This window comes from Theropithecus gelada, chromosome 4, assembly GCF_003255815.1.
Source record: "Theropithecus gelada isolate Dixy chromosome 4, Tgel_1.0, whole genome shotgun sequence".
Lineage (NCBI taxonomy): Eukaryota > Metazoa > Chordata > Mammalia > Primates > Cercopithecidae > Theropithecus > Theropithecus gelada.
Window position 1 is genome coordinate 108768907 of NC_037671.1, and position 23345 is coordinate 108792251.

Consider the following 23345-nt stretch of genomic DNA (forward strand, 5'->3'; position numbering starts at 1 on the left):
TTATTTAACTTTTAAAATTAATGTATAAATGAAGGGAGTTTTTGATTTGTTTTTTACCCCTTTACCATGGGATAAGTATTTGTTAGCTGGGCGGTGGCTCATGCCTGCAGTCTCAGCACTTTGGGAGGCTGAGGCAGGAGGATTGCTTGAGTCTAGGAGTTTGAGACCAGCTAGGCAACATAGCGAGACCCTGTTTTCACAAAAAAGTTTAAAAAATTAGCCGGGCATAGTGGCACGTGCCCGTAGACCCAGCTACTCAGGAGGCTGAGGTGTGGGAGGAGCACTTGAACCTGGCTGGGAGGCTGAGAGTGTAGCAAGCCAAGATCACACCACTGCACTCCAGCCTGGATGACAGAGACCCTGTTTAAAAACAAATAAACAAACGAAAAACAGTATTTATCTTCTATATATATATTGAGGACCTTTTTATTCAAAAAAGAAAAAAAAGACAGCCTTGGGTATTTTTTGTAAAAATATGTACTCGTTTAAAAAAAAAAATCAATGTGGAAAAGTACAAAAAAAAGCAAAAATCACCAGAAATCCTACTAAGCTGTAATCATAATTACAGTAGAAACATCATTTTGGACCATCTTGTGTAGGCATATTCATAGAATTGTATAGAAATGCTGTTTTACTGCCTGCTACTCTGGAATCTTTTTTCACTGAACAGTCACAGGAACATCTTTGCACAGCAGAGTATATGAATCTCCATCACTTTTAATCACTGTATGGATCGCTATTGTATGTTATAATCTATTTAATCAGTCTCCTGCCAGTGGCGTTTAGATTGTAATTTTTCACTATTAAATACCATAGGGAATCAGTAGGCATACATCTTGTTGCACAAAAGATGTTACTGTTTGTTGAGTCAAAGTGCATTTTTAAAATGTTTTTGATATTTGTTGCTAACCAGCCCTCCAGAAAAGTTTATACAAAATGCATAAGAGTTTCCTGGCATCCTTGCCCTGCTTGCCTTGCTTCTATTACTCTGAAACTTTGCCAATCTGATTGATAGAAAATAATCCACTCCCACCCCCAACTGTCTTTCTTCCTGTATTTCTCCTGAGTCCTTGCTGCTAGAAAGGCTTTTATGGAAGTGACTTGTGATTGGAGTCTTGCACAGCTTTCCAGGGCCCCGTCTTGCCTCCTCCTCTGCTGATAGATGCTGCTTCTTTTTCAAGAGCCCAGACCTCTTTTTCTTTAAAAAACAAAAAGTAAAACATGTAAATAAAACAGATATATTTTAAATATGTCTCTATAAATGGACATTATACTTTCCTATTACAAGAGAGAACCTTTAAGGGAAGTAAAATTCTATCTTTCCTCTAGGACAGTATTGGATGTACTCCAATAAAATGTATTTTCTCCATTTCTTTTTTGTAGCTGCTCCTAGGTATAATTTTGTTTTGTTTTGTTTTGTTTCGTTTGTTTGAGACGGAGTCTCGCTCTGTTGCCCAGGCTGGAGTGCAGTGGTGTGATCTTGGCTTACCGCAAGCTCCACCTCCCGGGTTCAGACCATTCTGCCTTAGCCTCCTGAGTAGCTGGGACTAGAGGCACCCACCACCACTCCTGGCTAATCTTTTTGTATTTTTTTTAGTAGAGACGGGGTTTCACCGTGTTAGCCAGGATGGTCTCGATCTCCTGACCTCGTGATCCGCCCGCCTCGGCCTCCCAAAGTGCTGGGATTACAGGTGTGAGCCACCGCGCCCGGCTGCTCCTAGGTATAATTTTTATGATAATATTTAGGCTCACTTCTGAGTAACCTTATGACCAACTGGAGGGCCTTAGCTAATAATTATAATCAAGTTTCTTTTGGCTCCTTGCTAATTTAAGTTTCACTGGTAGTCTGGTGTTTCTCTTACCAGTACATTTATTCGTGCATTATTTTTACCTGTTCATCTTGAAGCAGCATTGTGGAGTGACTGCTAGAACCCCATATGTAAATAGTAAAACTGTGAAAAAGCTTAGAAATGTTTAACTCTGACGATCTCTAAGGAGGGAAATAGACTTTAAGTGCTGTGTACTTTCATTGGCTTAGATCAAAGATTAAAAGCAAACCTGAGTCTCTTGGTCAATTGTTAATGGCAGCCACTTCTAAGGGATCTTCAGGGGAAGTCTGAGAAGCGGCTGAAACATTTCCCTCTGCCTCCTTGCTTAATCTAATTTCAGTGCTTCCAGAGATCTCTACCAGCTTCTGCCCCCAGGAAGCAAGCCTCAATTTCTTATTCTGATTACCATACATCAGCGTATTCGGCCTCGTTTCCACTTCTTCATAGTGCTCACTAGAACTCCCAGAACAGTCCATCACGATCCTGCAAAGGTAGTTCCACCTGTCACACTCTTGGGCCTTCAAACAGCTTGAGGACTGAGGAATATTTTCCCGGAATCATTTTTAAATGAATTGGAAGTAGCACTGCACATCAGTGAGTAAGTTCAAGTCAGAGGTGACAAGAACATCTCCATAACCCTTTTCCCCATTCCATTGCAGCTCTAACAGGCTTAACATTGTAGTGGAGAGAGGCACTTGATGTATATGTGGACAAGCAGTTTAGTGACAGAGAACCCGAATCACAGGGACTTACTCTGTTTAAGGTGGGAGATAATGACCAATGTACTTTTTTTAAAAAGCCAAGCAGGGGAATCAGCTGTTTTGGCATATTTCCAAAATACCTCTTTCAAAACCCACCAGTTTCCTTGTATAAGTAAAATAGGGCCCCAAGCATTTTATCAAGTGGGAATGTGTGACAAGGACTAGGACAAATCAGCTCTGCCATAAAAGCTTTTTTGTTCTCAGACTTGACACAGATTAGACTTCATCACCTCAATAATGTTCCCAGCCGTATCCCACAGGAGGAAGGTAGCCTTGATTTCACTTGGGTTTTCTTTTTCTTTGTCCTTAATTCTTAGACTGAGCTTAGAAAATTGGGCACACATGAGCAGATCTCTCTAAGTAAAGCATTGTGAACTGGAGATCTGATAGCATTTGCTTCCCCCTTAAGCTCCGTTTTAAAAGCTACTTATGATTGATTAGTCACTTACAAATACCTAAAACTGTGGGACAGTACTACATTAATATACAGTTGATATGTACAGTTTGTAAGTATTCACTTACAAGTATATCAGAAAATGATGTTCTCGGAAATGGATTTTTCTACCTGAAATGCTTCTAACAATTTTAAGAAGAAATCATTTTCTAATGTGCTATATATTTTTCCACTATGTAAATTGTGCTGAACATAACTTATTTAACTTTTTCTTAGTGACTCAGATCTATCATTTATTGTTTGCCTCTTATACTGGCAGATTCTAGGCTTTTATAGTCATTCCTTTATTCTTTTTATGAGTTTTCTCGATTCCAGTTTGGCTCTTGTAACTTCCAACTGTCCCATTTACTTGTGAAATATTGCTGCTTTATTTTACGCAGTTATGCTTAAGGTTCTTTTTTTTACCCCCCTCATCTCTTCTTCACAGGTTCCAGCCACTCTGATGCCTTCATTTACACCCTGAGCTCTAGGCTCATGGGCCCACTTGACTGGACACAGGTGCTTGGATGACCTGCAGGCATCCCATGTGTCCCTCAGTGAACTGTCATTTGTCCCCAACTACAACCTACTCCTGAGTCATTCTCCCTATGAATAGCAGCATCACCCACAAAGCTGCCCAGAGAGAAAAGCCAGGTGGCCATTCCTGACCACACTCTTTCTCACCCCTGCATCTAATCAGTCACCAAACCTTGCTTTTCCCCAACCCCCACAGCCACTATAGTTGATGGCACCTTCTTGCTTCAAGACGATTCGGACAGCTGTCTCTATTCTCCCTGCCTCCCTGCCTTGCCTCTCTGCAGCCCTTTCTCCACCCTTCTGCCAAAGCGCTCTGGCCTTCACTTTCTCTGGACTTACCATGCACACTGCCTTTCTTCCTGTTACCAAGGATAAAAGGTTGATGCTGCTGCCAGAGGTCCACCCCTGCCATTTGGGCATTAGATCCTGCCCCTTGTCATCTACAAGGGACCTTGCCCCCATCGTTATCCTCAGCCTTAGCTGATTGTCACGTGTTCCTTCTCTGCTGCGGTGTATACAGACATGCTCTAGCTTATCCCACCTCTAGAAGTTCTCTCTAGATATTCCTTAACCTCCTCCAGCTACCAGCCCATTTGTCTGCTCCCCATTACACAAAAAAACTTCCTGAAAGAGTTGTCCGTGGTCACTGCCTCCACTTCCTCCGCTTCCTGTTCTCAGTCCAGCTCCTTGCCCCAGTGCTGCACTGGAACTGCTATTAAGGTTGCCAGTGCCCTCCTTGGTGCCAGATCTTACTTTATCCTCTGTTACTTGCCCTCCCAGCAACGTTTGGCACAATGGAACCCCAACCCCCGCCTCCTGAAACACTGTGGCTTCCGAGATACCTTCGACCTCACTGGCCGGTTTGCCTGTTTCTTGTGCCAGCCCCTCCCCTGGCCAGCCTCTCAACATCAGTGTCCAGTAGCTCCTACTTAGACTTTTCTGTCCTCAGCCCCTTGACTCTTTCGTCCAGTCCCTGCCATGTTAAAACAAACAGTACAATCTGATGCCATCCAGAGATATAGCCCCAGTCCTGACCTTCAGATTGGCCTCTCAGCTTCGTATTGTGCGCCCTCACAAGTATGTCACAAAGGCGTGTCAATGACCCATGTCCCATCTAGAGTGCTTGATTTCCTCACTTTATTCCCAACTTGCTCCTCCTTTGGTTTTCCCCATTTCATAAATGCCACCATCATCCCATCCTTCCACTTCAAACCAAAAACATCGATGAGAATCCTCTTAGATTCTCTCATTTCCCTTCATTCCCTTCATCTGATGCATGCAAGTCCTGCTTGTCAGCTCTGCTGCTGAACACGGCTGCCTCCATCTCTCCACATCCATTCCTCTCTTGCCTAGTGTTTTAAGTTGCCTCTCCAGTTTCCCGGCCTCTTCCTTATTCCCTCTAGAATTTTTTTCTCCACATAGCAGCCAGAGATATTTTTAAAATGTAAGTCAGATCATGCTCCTTCCTTATTTAAAACCCTTCGGTGGCTTCCTGTTGAAGAAGGTTTACATGAGGTAGCCCCGCCAACCTCACTGACCTCATCTTGAGCCACCACAATTGCCCACCTCATCTGTCCCCACTGCACTCCAGCCCTGCCAGCCTTCTTATTCCTTCAGCACACAGGCCTGTTCCTGCCTAGGGCCTTTATTCTAGCTTTGCCCAGGAAACTCCTTCCCCAGGTCCTTGTATCGCTGGCTCTTTGCTGCTGTCCAGGGTTTCAACCCAAACTTAATTCACCTCCTCAGAGCAGCTTCTCCAGATGTCTTCATTCCCACCACCCAGTTACTCTGAAATTATCCTATTTTCTTTTCTTTGTAGCGCCTGTTGCAAAACGAGATGATATTGACTATTGTCTTGTTTTATCAGTCTTCACAAAAAGAATGTAAATTCTGAGAGTAGAGACCTTTATCTTGGTCATTGTTATATCCTCATACCTGTAACAGTGCCTAATGCATTGTAGGTGTTTAGTAAGTATTTATTGAATGCAATCTGATCACATCACTTCTACCATTTCATTTCAGTGGCTCTCTCTCTGTCTTTTTCTGTTTTTTTTGTTTTTTTTTGTTTTGACAGAGTCTCGCTGTGTCACCCAGGCTGGAGTGCAGTGGCACAATCTTGGCTCACTGAAACCTCTGCCTCCTGGGTTCAACAATTTTCCTGCCTCAGCCTCCTAAGTAGCTGGACTACAGGCATGCACCACCACACTGGACTGATTTTGGTATTTTTTGTAGAGACGGAGTTTCACCATGTTGGCCAGGCTGGGCTGGAATGCCTGAACTCAAGTGATCCACCTGCCTCAGCCTCCTGAGGTGTTTGGATCAAAACAGGTGTAAGTCATCGCCCCCGGCCTAATGAATTTTAATTTCTTTGCTTTCCATGTTTTATGCCACATTATAAGTTTTCCTTTTTAATGATTAACACAAGTGTCTCTTTTACATTGCATCAAAAATTATGTATAAGATGCTGCTTTCAAAGAACAAAAATGTGATTGGGATGATTTATTAGAAGAGCTTGCCAATTCATTTCATATTTAAATACCATAAACAGGAAGTTGATCCCAGCATTGCTCTTTGAATTGACTTTTTGCCTTTATTCTATCCTTTGTGGCCCTCTGTCTTTCCTCCAGTTTTCCCAGTATTGCTGACAAAGTGAAATATTTTCATGTGCTGGGATTTGCAGAGACCCCCCGACATGAGAATTACTGAGCAATAGAATTAGAGCCCACTTATTTATTTTAAAACTACAATTTGCATTCTATGATTTTTCAAATCACAAAGAAGACTTTCAAAATAATTGTGTTTATATAATGTTCCCCTTGCATGCTGGTGACTTTATGGCCTATTTCAGATCAGCTTATAATAATTAACACTGCTTTCGTTGTATCCCTTTTTGCCCCTTAATCAAGGGTTTTTGTGTACTGATTATTTTTTTAAAGGTTTCCAAAGAACAAAACATTTTAAATAACTTTAAAGGATAAAAATAGTCTTTCTGCCACTGCATATTTGTTCTAATGCCTTTCTAACACTGTAATAGGTTTTTGTTTTTGTTTTGTTTTTTAATGTTTTAACTTGGTAAAAGTGGGTATTGGCTTTGAAAATAGCCACAAAATCTTGTAGCTTATCCAAAGCTTTACTTGAAATATGTGCATCAACTTTCTGAAGATGCCCCAGTGGGTGCCACTTTTACTTACCCTCATTTTACTTACCCTCATTTTCAGAACTCTCTAAGGTCTGTAGCCCCACCTTTCTGTCACTCTCACCTTTTAGCCCACTCTCCAGCCTTACTCACTCTGTTCTATGGTTACTCATTCTTTTCTACTACATTTACCAAATCCCTATTCATGTGCCCAGCTCTGTTCTAGAGGACAGGAATATGCCGGTAAATAAAAGGTGATCCTTCTTGCAGTGGCACATTCATAAGTATTTTACATTTAATTGTGTGTGATAAATCCTATAATGGAGAGAGGTACAAAGTACAGTGATGAAATAGGCTTTTAGAAAGCCAGTTCTGCTTAGGGGATTGGTAAAGATTGGTGAGAGAATGGAATATCAGAACTGGACTCTCAGAGAGGAAAAGGAGGATTTGAGAGCTGGGTGTGAGTCCAGGTGAAAGGAATAGTGACTTAGTGGCAACCATTCTCGGCTGAGGGACTTGCTGCTTGTTTTCATTTCCTGCTTCCTCCCTCCTAAGTGGTACGACCAAAAGTACTGAGGTGTAATCCTGCCATTAGCTATAATACTGTACTGCGGTTTGAATAGATAATTTGAGTCAGGTTTTCAATTCAGAAGGAATAATGAGCCACCTAAGATAGGAAGTCACTAGAGAGCTGTCTAGCTATACTTGGCTTTCCACATCTTTGAGTAGACCTAAATCTGCTCTGGAGGTCACATACATCTCTTTGTCTTTGTTAGTGCTTTCCTTTTTTATCTCAAGACTTACTGTAAATAAAAAAAGCTGCTTTGTTTGGTGTGTTTTTATTTTGAACAGTTTTTTCCCCCTCAAGATTGATTTAGTTGTGGCTAAGGGGAAAAACTGAAGCAGCTATTATAGAGATTGTATTTCTGAAGAGGTTCAAATTCTAGAAAGAAAATGACTATAGAAAGTAGCCATGCAGCAAAGAGTCTTTATGTCCTTGAATTTCATGTTCAAGAACACTTATCTTGGAAAATGACTTGACTGGTGAAAGGAATCATTATAGGTGGATGGGGGGAACAGGCACCAGGCTAAAACATTTCAAGTTATGACTGAGATAAAAGAAATGACAGCTATCAAAAGTTGTTGCTTTTAAAGGATTCCTCTAAAACACTGGCCACCATTAAATAAAGATGACCCTTTTAAAACTGCAGTTTTTAATTTGACAAATGTTAACCATAAATCTGACCACCAGTGCTAAGAGGATTCATGTACCTAGTGCTCTTACTATTTGGTGTGTCATGGAGTTTGTGGCTCTGTCATCTGAATAGGGTATGTGATCCCTACTGATAGGGAAAACACAGCCAGGAGGTCACCCTGAAACAGGATGTCAGGAACTCAGCTGATGGCACACCTTTCCCACCCTCACCAACTCCTTTGCTTATTGTTCCTCTCCTCCTGGACTGCCTTTTTTCTTCTTTTGTTGAGACGGAGTCTCGCTTTGTCGTCCAGGCTGGAGTGCAGTGTCATGAACTCGGCTCACTGCAACCTCCGCCTCCCAGGTTCAAGCAGTTCTCGTGCCTCAGCCTCCCGAGTAGCTGGAACCATAGGCACACACCACCACGCCCGGCTAATTTTTGTATTTTTAGTAGAAATGGGTTTCACTATGTTGGCCAGGCTGGTCTCGAACTTCTGACCTCAAGTGATCCATGAACCTCGGCCTCCAAATTGCTGGGATTACAGGTGTGAGCCACTGCGCCCAGCCCTGGACTGCCTTTCAATGGCACAAGTAAAAATAGCTTTTCGGCCAGGCACCTTGGCTTACGCCTGTAATCCCAACACTTTGGGAGGCCGAGACAGGCGGACCTGAGGTCAAGAGTTAGAGACCAGCCTGACCAATATGGTGAAACCTCGTCTCTTCTGAAAAATACAAAAATTAGCTGGGTGTGGTGGCAGGTGCCTGTAATCCCAGCTACTCGGGAGGCTGAGACAGGAGAATGGCTTGAACCTGGGAGGCGGAGGTTGCAGTGAGCTGAGACCATGCCATTGCACCTGGGCAACAGAGCAAGACTCTGTCTCAAAAAAAAAAAAAGAAAGAAAGAAAGAAAGAATAGCTTTTCAAGTCCAAATATAAAGTATTCGTTTTGTCAGCATTCAATATTCTAAAACAGAAATCTTTTTTTGCTGATCTTGAATGTACCAAGGGGCCCCATTCCAGAAGAGCACACTGCTTTTAAATAAAACAAGAGGGAGAGCTTTTGAGGAACCATTACACGGTCAGAATGCTGTTTAAAAGTGAGGAAAAAGTACCATCATTTTTATCGGAGCTTTTGTAATTTACTGGGCTTATTAGAGTATGCATTTCATCAGATGTGAAGTTGACACCTGCTCAGAAATTTTAAGGGAATTTAGTTCTTAAGATTGCCCAGAGAAATGCAGAACAAGTAAGGCATACTGATGCCACATTGTACTAGATCATTTATTTCACTACTTTGGTCAATAATCTGGTTTATGCATTGGTTGAAATTTGCCATTTTAAGGGCATTTAAGAGATATCCTCATTTTAATTGAGGGCTACATTGCCAACTTTCTACCTGAGAAGTCGTTTTTCTTCGGGACGCACAATCAAAGGCTTTCCTCTGGCATGAGAAAGGAATAGCATTCTCGCCTGGTGAGTTTTTAGTGATGGAATGACTCCCAGCCGGCCCCTACCCTGCTCAATCTCCTGCTGACTGTCCCAGTGTGGGTCCTGGCCGGGACTGGCACCAAGGCAGTGGGATCCTTTATAAATAGGCCTCCAGCGCCATACACCAGATAGCAGGAGCCCACTTCTGGGACACTGGGAGATGGTGCAGGCAGCCCCCCATACGCAAAGCACAGCGCCCTATCCTTCCCGGCAGGGTCATGGTTCAGAAGATGTAACCTGATTTTCATCTGTAGTTAATAGAAGCATTTTTTCCTTGGCATTCGTGCTAAAAATAGAAAACTAGTAATTTCAGGGATCTGGGTTAACCTCTTAAGCATGTCAGCTATCGATGAGAATACTCTTTGTAAAACTAACTCCAGAAATCACTTGCTAGAGAAGCAGCCCTTCACCGCCTTAGTCTGAGCACCCACGGAAAGCATGTGTTGGAGGCGCTGGCAAGGCCCGCGCAGCCGCAGTAGAGGGCCAGGGAGCGGGTCATGCGCACCCACCACAGAGGGCTGAAGGTGCTGCTAACGGCTCTCTTGGCGTTGCAATGTCCTGGTCAGCAGTTTTTTTTCCATTCTCTCCCTCCACTTCTTGAGTGAGCAGCCATGAGTTGGACTGTGCCTATTATGTGGGCCAGAGAGTGAATGAGTTCAGCAGGAGCGAATTTCCTGTGTCTGGGGATGGCCCTGTGACCCCGTCAGACACCGTGCATGCCGCTCAAGGGCATCTGGCTCTTCACCCCCGTGAGCAACATGGCGACTGTGAAGAGTGAGCTTACTGAGCACTTCACTTCTGAGGAGCGCGTTCATCGCAGTAAGGTCTCCATCACAGGAACTGGATCGGTGGGCATGGCCTGCGCTATCAGCATCTTATTAAAAGGCTTGAGTGATGAACTTGCCCTTGTGGATCCTGATGAAGGCAAACTGAAGGGTGAGACGGTGGATCTTCAACATGGCAGCCCTTTCATGAAAATGCCAAGTATTGTTTGTAGCAAAGATTACCTTGTCACAGCAAACTCTAGCCTAGTGATTATCACAGCAGGAGCACGCCAAGAAAAGGGAGAAACGCGCCTTAATTTAGTCCAGTGAAATGTGGCCATCTTCAAGTTAATAATTTCCGGTATTGTCTAGTACAGCCCCCTCTGCAAGCTGATTATTGTTTCCAATACAGTGGATGTCTTAACTTATGTAGCCTGGAAGTTGAGTGCATTTCCCAAAAACCGTGTTATTGGAAACGGCTGTAATCTGGATACTGCTCGTTTTCGTTTCTTGATTGGATAAAAGCTCGGTATCCACTCTGAAAGCTGCCGCGGATGGATCCTCAGAGAGCACGGAGACTCAAGTGTGTGTGTGTGGAGTGGAGTGAACATAGCTGGTATCCCTTTGAAGGATCTAAACTCTGATATAGGAACCGATAAAGATCCTGAGCAGTGGAAAAATGTCCACAAAGAAGTGATTGCTAGTGCCTATGAGATTATTAAAATGAATACTTCTTGGACCATTGGCCTATCTGTAGCTGATTTAACAGAAAGTATTTTGAAGAATCTTAGGAGAACACATCCAGTCTCCACCATCATTAAGGGTCTCTATGGAATAGATGAAGAAGTATTCCTCAGTATTCCTTGTATCCTGGGAGAGAATGGTATTACAAACCTTATAAAGATAAAGCTGACCCCTGAAGAGAAGGCCCACCTGAAAGAGTGCAAAAACACTTTGGGAAATTCAGAAGGAGCTGAAGCTTTAAAGTTGTCTAAAACTACCATTCTGAAATTATTGAAGAGATCATAGATACAGGATTATATATCAAAATTTTGAATAAACGTAAATTCCTAAAAGATGGAAATAGGAAAGTGGGTAGAGTGACTTTCCTATTTATTTAGTCCTCCAGCTCTTTTATTTAGCATCCAGGTGCTGGATGATACTTACTTACAATTCCTAAAGAAAGTGTTTTTGGTACCCCTGATGTAGCAGCACTTGCCTTGTTATATATGTAGTTGGCATTGGTTCCCAAAAAGTAGGATGTAAGTATTTATTGTGTTCTAGAAATTCTGATTATTTTCATTAGATATATGCTATTTCTTCTTGCTGGCTTATACCTATGTTCATTTATATGCTGTAAAAAAGTGGTAACTTCCTCTACAATGTAATAAAGGTATGTACATACAAGTTTTTTTTATAATGGATCCATCTTGAGACCGCCTTCATTTCCTCTGGGACAGACTTTCAGCTGGGTCGTTAAAAAGGCATGAATTGGGGACTACAGCTGCATGTTGGGCATGTGTGTACATGTGCACATGTGTGTATGTGTGCACACCAGTAAAGCAGGATCATTCAGTTAAGATATGAAAATAGTGATCTGATGGTAGCTGTTATAAAATGTTTAATGCAATAATGCAGAAAGCTTTTAGAAAGAGGCTTGACAGTCAGAGGTGGTATAGTTACTGTTGTTTGTTCGGCAGGGAAAGGAAACTTCCCTAAATTTTGCAGTTACTCAAAGCTGGAGGCATCATGCTACCTGACTTCAAACTATACTACAAGGTTACAGTAACCAAAACAGCATGGTACTTGTACCAAAACAGAAATATAGACCAATGGAACAGAACAGAGCCCTCAGAAATAATACCACACATCTACAACCATCTGATCTTTGACAAACCTGACAAAAACAAGAAGTGGGGAAAGGATTCCCTACTTCATAAATGGTGCTGGGAAAACTGGCTAGCCATATGTAGAAAGCTGAAACTGGATCCCTTCCTTACACCTTATACAAAAATTAATTCAAGATGGATTAAAGACTTAAATGTTAGACCTAAAACCATAAAAACCCTAGAAGAAAACCTAGGCAATACCATTCAGGACATAGGCATAGGCAAGGACTTCATGTCTAAAACATTAAAAGCAATGGCAACAAAAGCCAAAATTGACAAATGGGATCTAATTAAACTAAAGAGCTTCTGCACAGCAAAAGAAACTACCATCAGAGTGAACAGGCAACCTACAGAATGGGAGAAAATTTTTGCAATCTACTGATCTGACAAAGGGCTAATATCCAGAATCTACAAAGATTCTGGGCGAAGGATAGGGACACTTCTCAAAAGAAGACATTTATGCAGCCCACATACACATGAAAAAATGCTCATCATCACTGGCCATGAGAGAAATGCAAATCAAAACCACAATGAGATACCATCTCACACCAGTTAGAATGGTGATCATTAAAAAGTCAGGAAACAACAGGTGCTGGAGAGGATGTGGAGAAATAGGAACGCTTTTACACTGTTGGTGGGACTGTAAACTAGTTCAACCATTGTGGAAGACAGTGTGGCGATTTCTCAAAGATCTAGAACTAGACATACCATTTGACCCAGCCATCCCATTACTGGGTATATACCCAAAGGATTATAAATCATGCTGCTATAAAGACACATGCACACATATGTTTATTGTGGCACTACTCGCAATAGCAAAGACTTGGAACCAACCCAAATGTCCATCAATGATAGACTGTAATCCCAGCACTCTGGAAGGCCTCGGCGGGCAGATCACGAGGTCAGGAGATCGAGACCATCCTGGCTAACACAGTGAAACCCCGTCTCTACTAAAAAACAAAAAATTAGCTGGGCATGGTGGCGGGCGCCTGTAGCCCCAGCTAATCGGGAGGCTGAGGCAGGAGAATGGGAATATGTAAGCTAAAATGATATATTGCTATAAAGTGATATACTTAACAGACATTCCATAATATTTATATTCATGTGAGCTTTGTTCTTGCAATACAGCACGCATATTTTGATAATACAGCAATGATAATAGCTAATGTATATTGAGCATTTTCCATGTGTTAGACGCTGTGCTTTATATGTATCATCTCCCTTAATCCTTAATTCTCACAACTCTTTAAGCAGGTAATTACTGTCTCCATTCTACATATGTGGAAACTATGGCTTAATAGAGTAAGCAGGTTTCCCAAGTGGTGGAGCTAGGATTTGAACAGAGTCCATGTTGTTGACAGCAGTGCTACAGTTTGCCACAGTGCTAGGAGTAAAGGCCTAGGATTTACAGGTCCCAAACCCCTGAATCTGGAAACAAGGTAAAGATTCAGCCTCAAATTGAAATAAATAAGCATCGATGTTAAAGAAATATTAGCCGATTCTCAAAATAACCACTCTAAGAAATGACTTGCATGTTGCAGATGAGTCCACGGTACTTCACAAACCTGATCAAGGCGATCTCTATCCTTAGGAATATATGACTGGCAGATGGCTGATGAGGAAAAATTGGAAGGCAGTGCTGTGGTGCTGCTGAAATATCTTTGTAGGAGGACCGTATAGATTAACCAGGATGAATCAGAGAGTGTATTACTAGTACTGTCCATCGTAAAGATCACCTAACTTCCGTAAGTTAGTGTTCCCACCTTATGGGGTTGTAGACCTTAGGTGGACCCAGGTGTTCCAGGTAAACTGTAATACTGTGTGACACTGCATGTTAAGATCTCTTAGGCTGGGCGCGGTGGTGCACGCCTATGATCTCAGCACTTTGGGAGGCCGGAGTCAGAGGATTGCTTGAGTTCAGGAGTTTGAGACCAGCCTGGGCAACACAGCAAGACCCCATCTCTACCCAAAATGCAAAAGTTAGCACATGCCTGTAGTCCCAGCTACTTGGGGGTATTGAGGTGGGACGATCACTTGAGCCCGGGAGGTTGAGGCTGCAGTGAGCCATAATCGTGCCACTGCACTGCAGCCTGGGTGACAGAGTGAGACCCTGCCTCAAAAAAAAAAAAAAAAATCTCTTGTTCCCTTGCTGTGACTCTTAGATTCCAAATCAACTTCTGCTTGTAAAACTCCTACCTAGATTTAAAACAAACAAATAAACATTGTCTGGCACATAAGAACATTCCAGTTTATCTACCATTCCTTGATTTATTCTTCGCTAAACTCCTACTAAATTTCTTCTCTCTGTCATTTCTCCCTGTGAAAATTCTAGCTTTGAATGACCTAATCATATTTATTTATTCAGATAGAAATCCCATCCTCGGCCGGGCGTGGTGGCTCACGCCTATAATCCCAGCACTTTGGGAGGCTGAAGTGGGCGGATCATAAGGTTAGGAGATCAAGACCATCCTGGCTAACACAGTGAAACCCCATCTCTACTAAAAATACAAAAAATTAGCCAGGCATGGTGGTGGGCACCTGTAGTCCCAGCTACTCGGGAGGCTGAGGCAGGAGAATGGCATGAACCCAGGAGGCGGAGCTTGCAGTGAACCGAGACCGCGCCACTGCACTCCAGCCTGGGCGACATAGCAAGACTCTGTCTCAAAAAAGAAAAAAAGAAATCCCATCCTCAACGGCATCTTTATATATGAAAGCCAACAATACACACTCTTCTTCTGGGAGGGAATAATTATTATGGAGGGTTGACAGTTTAGGACATGTTGCCTTACAGATTAAGAGTGGTTGGTTGGTTTGTTTTTAAAGAGATGGAGTCTTGCTGTGTTGCCCAGGCCGGATTAAAACTCCTGGGCTCAAGCAGTCTACCCACCTCAGCCTCCCGAGTAGCTGGGACTACAGGTGTGAGCCACCATGTCTAGCTAAGAGTGAAGTTTTATGTTATTTAATAATAAATTTATACTCAGAAGAAGAAAGGAAGTATACTTCATTTTCTTTCAAGATACCTAGAATATATATAGTCCCTATCTTTTATTAATGTTCCTTAGCTCTGTACCTGTGAGCGGTAAAGTACTAGTGAGTCAGGAAAGGCGCCATCTCTAATAGCTGTTTTCTCCTTCTTTTAATATTTGATAACTGATTATTTTTCTTCTTTTAGATGAAAGACTTTCGCAGTAAAATGCAATCAATATTTCCAACAATTCCCAAGAACTCCGAATCGGCTGCTGAGTGGGAGGAAACATTGAAATCCAAATGAGATGAACATGGATGAATTTCAAAATGCTTGTTACGGAAAGGGGTGGCTCCAAAGATACCATAACAGCAAAGGGACTGGGACTAATTTCTCTAGGAACATGGGCAGATTGCTGACTGAACCAGTGCACTGGATAGCATTCGGCCTTCTCATCACAGGAGAGTATGTGTGTGCGTGTTGGTGGAGGGTAAAGTTTCCCCAAAGTTATGAAGACTATTTAAAAATAGTAATTACAGGAATAACTTCCTTATATGGAGGGGATCCCACAGGAAATGATTCTGTTTTAATAGTTGAACCAAGTTTCATACCTAAAAAAAGTTTATAATAAAAGTATGATAGGAAAATATAAAACAGACCCCCTAATAGCAATAGTACTGCAATGTGTCTTAATTAAAGGAGTTTTAAGAGCCTTTCTTGTCAGTATGTGACAGAACTTGGAAGTCTTATTCTGATTAGCCAGACTACAAAGTGACAGTCACGTGGTAAGTCCTGTGTGGTGGGAAGTGGGTGTGGCTCTCGTGTCCTCATGTGGTCTGTGATTTACAGCGAGCGCACGCATGCTAGTTTACCTGATGCCCTCTCTTGAAGGCCCTATAAATTCTTATACTTAAAACAAAAAGCCAGTAATGAGTTGTGATCACCCAAAAAGGCACAGTTGGGGTAAAGTAATGATGATATCAAGGGTAAAAATATGTTTTTGAGAAGTTGGTCTGGATCTCTGAACATTGACAGTTTGTCATTTTGTCTCAGTTGTCAAAGTAAAAAGAGCCCAATTGTCGTCTGTCTTCAATTTTTTTTTTTTTTTTTTTTTTTTTTGAGACAGAGCCTCGCTCTGTCGCCCAGGCTGGAGTGCAGTGACACGATCTCGGCTCACTGCAAGCTCCGCCTCCTGGGTTCACGCCATTCTCCTGCCTCAGCCTCCCATGTAGCTGGGACTACAGGCGCCTGCCACCTCGCCCGGCTAATTTTTTTTTGTATTTTTAGTAGAGACAGGGTTTCACCATGTTAGCCAGGATGGTCTCGATCTCCTGACCTCGTGATCTGCGCATCTCAGCCTCTCAAAGTGCTGAGATTACAAGCGTGAGCCACCACGCCCGGCCTGTCTTCAATATTTTTAACCAGAAAGTCACCTGAGTACTGAGTCCCAATATAAAGTATTTGGTACCACCTCCCTAACGAAGCTGTTAGGGTAAATTCTATGTGCACACCCAACTCCCTCATGTCTTCCACAATCTCCTACAAAAAAACAGATGGAGAATAATGTCTTCATGCAATTATTTTTACTGCAATTGCATTTTAAAATATTTTCAAGGAGAGAAATACTTTAATATGTCAGTATGTCCAGAGAAATAACCTGTAGTTAAATATCAGTTGTGCAGTTTCTTCCTACTTGCCTAGGCTCTAATTAGCAATCAGGTTTAATAAAGGACATTTGAAATTTCTGTTATCACGAAACCTTTTATTCTAAGGGAGATTTTTAAATGAAACGACAAGTACATAATGTAATACTTTTCTCTAGACCATGTTACCCTGTTAAAATTGCTGTTTTGTTAATGAAACAGGTGTAATCAGCATCTGGAATTCATATGTAATCTGTTAAAAATCCAAGACTGAAAGGAAAGGATTGTGAAATTGGTCAGTGAATGCAGGTAGCAACAACTCTTCACCGGCCTTTCATTTGTAGTTAAATCTCCTCTGAGAAGAAATTTGTAGCCTTTGAATGAAACGAAGGAAAGGCCGGAGCTAAAGGAACAGGTTTTCATCCACACAATTAGTCTGAATCTAGGTCCCCTGAATAGAGTGGGCACCACCTGATCCTTTTGTGCTTCATAAATGTGGGTTTCCAAGCTTGTGCATGAGATGGCCCTCAAACCTTGTTACAGCGGTGCACTTTACCCATCTGATGTGGGGGGAGGAAAGAATGGGCACTACCTAAAACTGTTTACAGCTAGAATCTGGGTTTTATTTTTCGTAGATGGAGAATGCCTCGTGGTTTCTAAAGACCTCCACTGGGTGGAGAAAGGAGGCTTGCCCGCTTGTCTGGAGTGTTAAAAGGAGACATCATTGTTAACTGTGATTCTATTTAATGGATTCCTACCTTGTAACCTCCCTAAGGGTGGGGACCCCTCTCAGGGCCTTGTAAACTGGTGTCAGCACCACTGCAGGGGCTGCTGCACGTCGGACGGATGGCAGCTAGGCCCTAGGAAGGAGCCAGGGGCCCTGGTGGGGGCGCTGCTTTCCCACAGTGCTGGCGCAGAGGAGGCCTAGATGTATGTTGCTGAAGGAGTGTCCGAATACTAGAGTGGCATGCCTCGTGTCTGCAAAACCCTTATACGTCACCTCTGCTGTCCTTGACCGATGGCAGGGCGACTCCCATAAGAATGACGATGAATCCCCTGCAGAGGGGAGGCTGGCAGGGACAAATTCCCTAGAAGAGGAAACGAGCTTCGGCTCTAAGTGCATCTTAAAAGCAAAAGTGAAGTAACGCACAGATGGAAATTTAACAAGAAAACAAGCAGTATGACTCAAGTGGTGTTTTCCACAGTCAGAACTTGAATATCAGTGGATTTCATCATTTGTCTATTCCTTTTGTACCAGAGGCATATTGTTAAATTGGTTAATGGAAAGGAAAAATGTTTAACAGATAATGTTATTCTTTATGAGACGTACCATCTGTGTATTGAGCTCTGAATGTCCCTGGATATGGAAGAGAGGAAATGTGATGGAATTTCAGGTTTGCCTTCTTTGCTGTCTTTATCTTGGGTAGAATATGACAAACATAATCACATTTATCTCCTGGAGCATAAAGAGTTTTAATCACCCTATTAACCAGGATGACATTTTTCACAGACTTAAAAAGGAATAGAACAGCCATTATCTCCCTATAAGCAATCCATTTCATGGAGGCTGAGCACTAGAAATGCTTTAAAGGATGGATAACGCAGACCATTTCCATTTCCTGTCTAAGCCAACATTAAGGAGGCTTTCAGTAAGGCTGTTGCTTCCACTGGGTGAGTGTTAAGCTTTACACTTAGAGTCTCAGCACCCAAAAGAGCTATTAGAGAAATCGAGGGCAGGGAGGAGTGGCTTCCGAGACCTCGGGATTCATTCAAGGGAAAACATATATCCTGGTAAGTTGCTGCTGCCCTATGAAAAGGAATCCATGGGCTGCTGTTATATTCAGAGTCAAGAAAGTGTGGTTTCAGGACAACGTGAGAGTGGAAAGTAGGGGATGGGAGCTGCCTCCCAAGACAGACTAGGAGGACCATGGCCCAAGGGCATGGAAGCAGGTGGCCACTGAGAGGGCCGTCGGCCATCCCCACCTCCACCCTCGTGCCAGGTCATGGGCACAGGCTGGCATTGAAAAGGACACTTCGCCTGCTTAGTCAAAAGGTGGCATTGAATCATCTCGGCTGTCACATGTTTTGTTTTGTTTCATGGATAGTATGGGACCAAACTTGCAAATTAATCATTGCAACCTAAGGGGAAAATAGAAGAAATTAAGGTGGCAGAGGGAGCCCATGGGGACAAAAGTAATTAAAATCCACTGAATTTAGCTATTTCACTTGGGGCAACATTTAATCTCCAAGATTAAATCTTGGTTTATGGGGAACATTGTATATTTTCATCTCATTTTTATGTATCATCTTTAAGACAAATCGTTAAGTGCAAATGAAAATCAGGTAACATACAAAGGCAGTTCACCAAATAGTTAAATTTCCTATGAAAGTGAGTGAAATACATATTTTTATAATACCATGTTCAAGTGAAGTGTTTTTCCTTTCTGCCAAGAGTCATTAAATGATATAGCAAGTATTTGGGTCTCTCTTGGTGTTATCAGGATTAATTGCCCAAGGCTGCGATTTTGTGAGCATAGAAAAGGAAAGCAAGCATCTCGCACAAGCAGTGACATGAATCTGTAATAATGAGTGAGGCTGTTAGCAAATTTTGTCTGATGGCAGATAACTCAGTTTTGGAGAAAATTAGAATCACAGCTACCAAGAAGCACATACCGTTTCAACTTTCCTACCCAAGTATTAGTGAAGTGATTTAGGACCTTGATTTATGTTTCTTCGATAAGCTGGCTTGAGGCCTTTGCTTCATTACTATTTGATGAAGCATGATCACTTACTTTAAAAAAAAATAGGTGAATGTATTAAATATACTTAAAGACATAACGGTAAAGGTTATTCTTAATGGACTCTCCTAAGAAGCTAAGTCAGGCAAACTGAGAACGCTTAGCGTGTTCATAACACCTATTACCTGCTCATCTAAAAACACTCAAAAAATGGACCTTCATGCTGCCTCTGACACCCCAGGCTTAGAGTGGCCTTCCAGGTTTGCAGTCTAATAGGTGACCCTCCACAGGACACCTCCAGGCGATGTCTACATTGCCACGCCCTGGGTGAGTCTCCGGCCCTCCCACATGCATGCCCTGCCTTCAGAGGACAAGTTGGCAAAACTGAGTTTCTAAAAGAAAACTTGAATTTGGCGGTCTGTACAGTGTTGTGCCAAACTGCAGTTTGCTCCTTTGCTCTGCCAAGCTGGGTGATGAGAATGTGTTTATTTTATTGCTGCTAGCTTTCTTCTCCAACTGACCCTGTTGTAGGGGCTGACTCCCCCACCGTGTTTCCTACTCTGGAGCAGAGCCTACGTGGCAGACCTCTCCCTCCAGAGCCTTTGGGGAGTGTTACCAGGGGGTGGACCCTCCCTGCAGCCGCCATCTCCCTGTGTCCTTCCATCTCCCATCAGGCCATGGCGGCCACAGCTACTCAGATCCTTCCTGCAGTCAGGACAGAGGTTACACAGCTAAGACAACTCTAGTGACAATCTCATAAAAACTAAAGTAAGACCTCTTGTCAGAAGATAAGGATTGAGGAAACCTCTGCACTTGGCTTGCTCATGGGCCAGCTCTGGTTCTCTTTTCAAAGACTCATGACAAATGGTTGTAAAGTATCTATGGAATCAGCACATGACCAAGTATCTCAACTCCCTGTTTCACAGAGATGCCTGGATGCGGCATGTGACGCAGTGAGTGACAGGGAGGCTTGGCTCCACAGTGGAGAGTGCCTGCAGGAGGGCCGGGTTCAAGTTTATCTGGAGTGGGAGGTAAAACTGCACTTCCACCTGCCAGGGTGTGGCTCTGCAGCAAACCAGCCCGCATCCCAGGTTCTGTGTTTCCAAGGGTCTCCCACATACAGAGATCTTCCCTGGGAACTGTGAAAATGTAAGGGCTCGGAGTTGGGGTGGAATCTATATGCTTCAGTGAGCATGGTTAGCTTTCACTTCTCAATATTGTAAATGTTACTGAAGGAGCCAGAGAGAAGGGCCGGGTTAGAAAATGCAGGGTCAGGTGAGACCCTAGAGAAACATCCACAGCGCTGACGGGAAGAGGGCATTCACCTTGGACTGTTTCTTCAAGTTCAGGACTAAGCCCATCATAGCCCTTAGCAGACTCAAGAAAGAAGAAAGGAAGGGAGGGAGGGAGGGAGGAGAGAGAAGACAGAAGGGAGGGAAGGCAGGAGGAGAGGAAGGAAGGGAAGGGGAGGGAGGAGCTCCTCCCTGGGAAGAGGACCCAAGCGTCCACTTGGCTGTGTGTGAGACCAGGTCCTGGGAGACAGACGTTTGCCTTCTCTGTGCTGGCCACATTTGCCTTCACCACCAAAGCTCAAGAAAAGGAAAATTACATCAAAATGAACACGAGGACAAAGTCATTTCAGCAGGGGGTGGGGTTGGGGGTGTCCTGGGCTTTTACATTCAGAGGCTGCAAGGTTAGGGGTTTCTAACTGCCAGCCCTGTGAACGGATAGTTTAAAAATGAAAAGCCATCTGGTAAGATCCCGTTGTACTCACCAGCTCTGACCTACTGAGCAGGAAGAAAGAAATACACAGATCTGCAGGATGATCCGTACAGGCAGATAATACTCAGTGGCCCTTCATCCAACCGAGGAGAAGGTGGCGGTCTTGCTGCACAGGACGGGTCAGTGCCCTGCTCAGGCACTGGAGGCACAATGGAGGGCATTGTCCCTAAAAGCGAAGGACCTCAAAAAAAAAAAAAAAAATCCCTGCACTTCTCCCTTCCTTTTAGAAACATCGCTGTCTTCCTACTTGTAGTATCAGCAACACCACCTAGAAGTCAGGCTTCGTCCTCGTCTCCGGGGGTGGAGAGTTTTATCTTGTAGCCAGAGAACCTAAGTTAAAGTTTTACAGAGAGTGCCTAGGATCAGGCAGGGCACACAGAAATATCTTGGGCCAGGGTCGCCTGGTCACGTTTATCGAAGAAACTAGACAGAAACCAACCCACCATCCGCTTCCCAGTGAACCTAATAGGCCCTAGAAAGTCCAGCAATTCCACCTAATCTACCCAATTTGTGCCTTTGATATGAGCTTCAGCATTATATCTTACTTTTTCAGTAGTCGCCAAATCATTTTGAGTGGAGTGTCATCACACGTTAATTACCTAGCCTGACAATCCCCAGGGCAGCTGGTTTTCTTGGGCTGTGTCTGCCAGGAGGCAGCGGGAGTTATTAGAAAAGTTTGGGCTGCCAGGTTAATATCATCCCTTCCAGTATCAATATGTAATGTCCTACTCCGTGCCTGGGCTTTAAGTACCAAAATTAAAAACAGCTCTCTCAAATACATGACAGGCTGAGAATCTTATGACTATTCTATGTGGCTCCAAACTTCTAAATCGCTGCTCATAGTAGCTGCCCTATGGCCAAAGAGCTATGCCATCTCAAGGCTTGAGGGAACTCAGTGCCATGCTGTTGAGTGGTGATATCCAGCATTGGCTAATGACAGGCAGGCCAAAGGGAGGCAGAAGCCTTCTTAAAGACAGTGGCATCCCCAGTAAGGACAAGGAGCTAAGTTGCAGTACTCAGGAAGTATGCAGCTCTGAGTGCTGCCTCAGGAAACCTTTCTTTGGTTTTTAATTTTCAATTTGTTTCTTTTTCTTTTTTTTTTTTTTTTTTTTTTTTTTTTAGAGTCTTGCTCTGTTACCCAGGCTGGAGTTCAGTGGCACGATCTTGGCTCACTGCAACCTCCGTCTCCCAGGTTTAAGCAATTCTCCTGTCTCAGCCTCTGGAGTAGCTAGGACTAGAGGTGCACGCCACCATACCCGGCTAGTTTTTGTATTTTTAGTAGAGACGGGGTTTCACCATATTGGTCAGGCTGGTCTCGAACTCCTGACCTCAGGTGATCCACCTGCCTCTGCCTCCCAAAGTGTTGGGATTACAGACGTGGCTTCCCAGGAAACCTTTCTAAAGCCATTTGGTAGCTTCCTGTCATGCCGCTAAATACAAGTTTCCTCAATCAGGGAGCAGTATTGCTGGGGTGCTGGCTTCCCCGAGCTGCAGCTTCCTCCTCTCATTTCTCTTTATTTGACCCTTGGTTGCCAGAAAAAGTTATCACATCTCCTTCTGGGCCTCAGCCTTCAGACTCAGCTAGACTTTATCTTCTTGCCTGACAGTTCCTCCTCCTGCCGTACAGAACACCTGGAAAAGCAAGACGTGAATTTGATTCCATTCATCAGAAAAGGAGCATTCATGGTCCACTCGCTACAAACTGTGGCGTCTCCCCAGCCTCTTAGCAGGAAGAAGGGCAGGGCAGGGGCTCACATCCCTTGGGTTTTTGATGACTTCTCATATTTCTCTGGGTATCCTGCACCCCCGCTTCCAGATCTTTCTTCTGATATCCTTCGGGGTCCCCTAGGTGGGTCCTATCACAGAACCAACCCCAGCTCCCCCGAGAGGAGATGATAAGGCAGATGGACAGCCTCCTGGCAGGTTCAGTTGGCCTCAGCCTTTTTTCCTTCCTCTTTCAGAACAAGGACATGTTGACCAGTGACGTGGCAATGTGTGTCCAATTAAATGTTTTTAACCTATTCTGCTGTGCCAACAATCTGCCAGCCACATTTTTCCCTTCAGATAAGTTGCTGATTTTTTCCCAGCAGGCAGCCTGCTCTCCAGAGCCCCGTGCTCTGGGCCCTGGGGAAGGCCTGTGAGTTCTGCCCAATGCCCTTTGCTCAGATAGGAGCGACCTTCCTGG

At 43.5% G+C, this 23345-nt stretch overlaps 1 protein-coding gene and 2 pseudogenes across 1 annotated transcript in view; all 3 read left to right on the forward strand.

The window, feature by feature from the left end:
* Positions 1-15720, forward strand: part of TMEM242 (transmembrane protein 242) — a 28636-nt gene extending 12916 nt beyond the window's left edge. The window contains exon 4 of the mRNA XM_025384072.1: positions 15205-15720. Coding sequence (XP_025239857.1) covers positions 15205-15303 — 99 coding nt within the window. The 3' untranslated portion in view covers positions 15304-15720. The remainder of the gene's footprint in view (positions 1-15204) is intronic.
* LOC112623535 lies at positions 9880-11128 on the forward strand (annotated as a pseudogene).
* Positions 15721-17114: 1394 nt separating the features above from the next.
* Positions 17115-17206, forward strand: LOC112624024 (annotated as a pseudogene).
* Positions 17207-23345: the final 6139 nt, after the last annotated feature.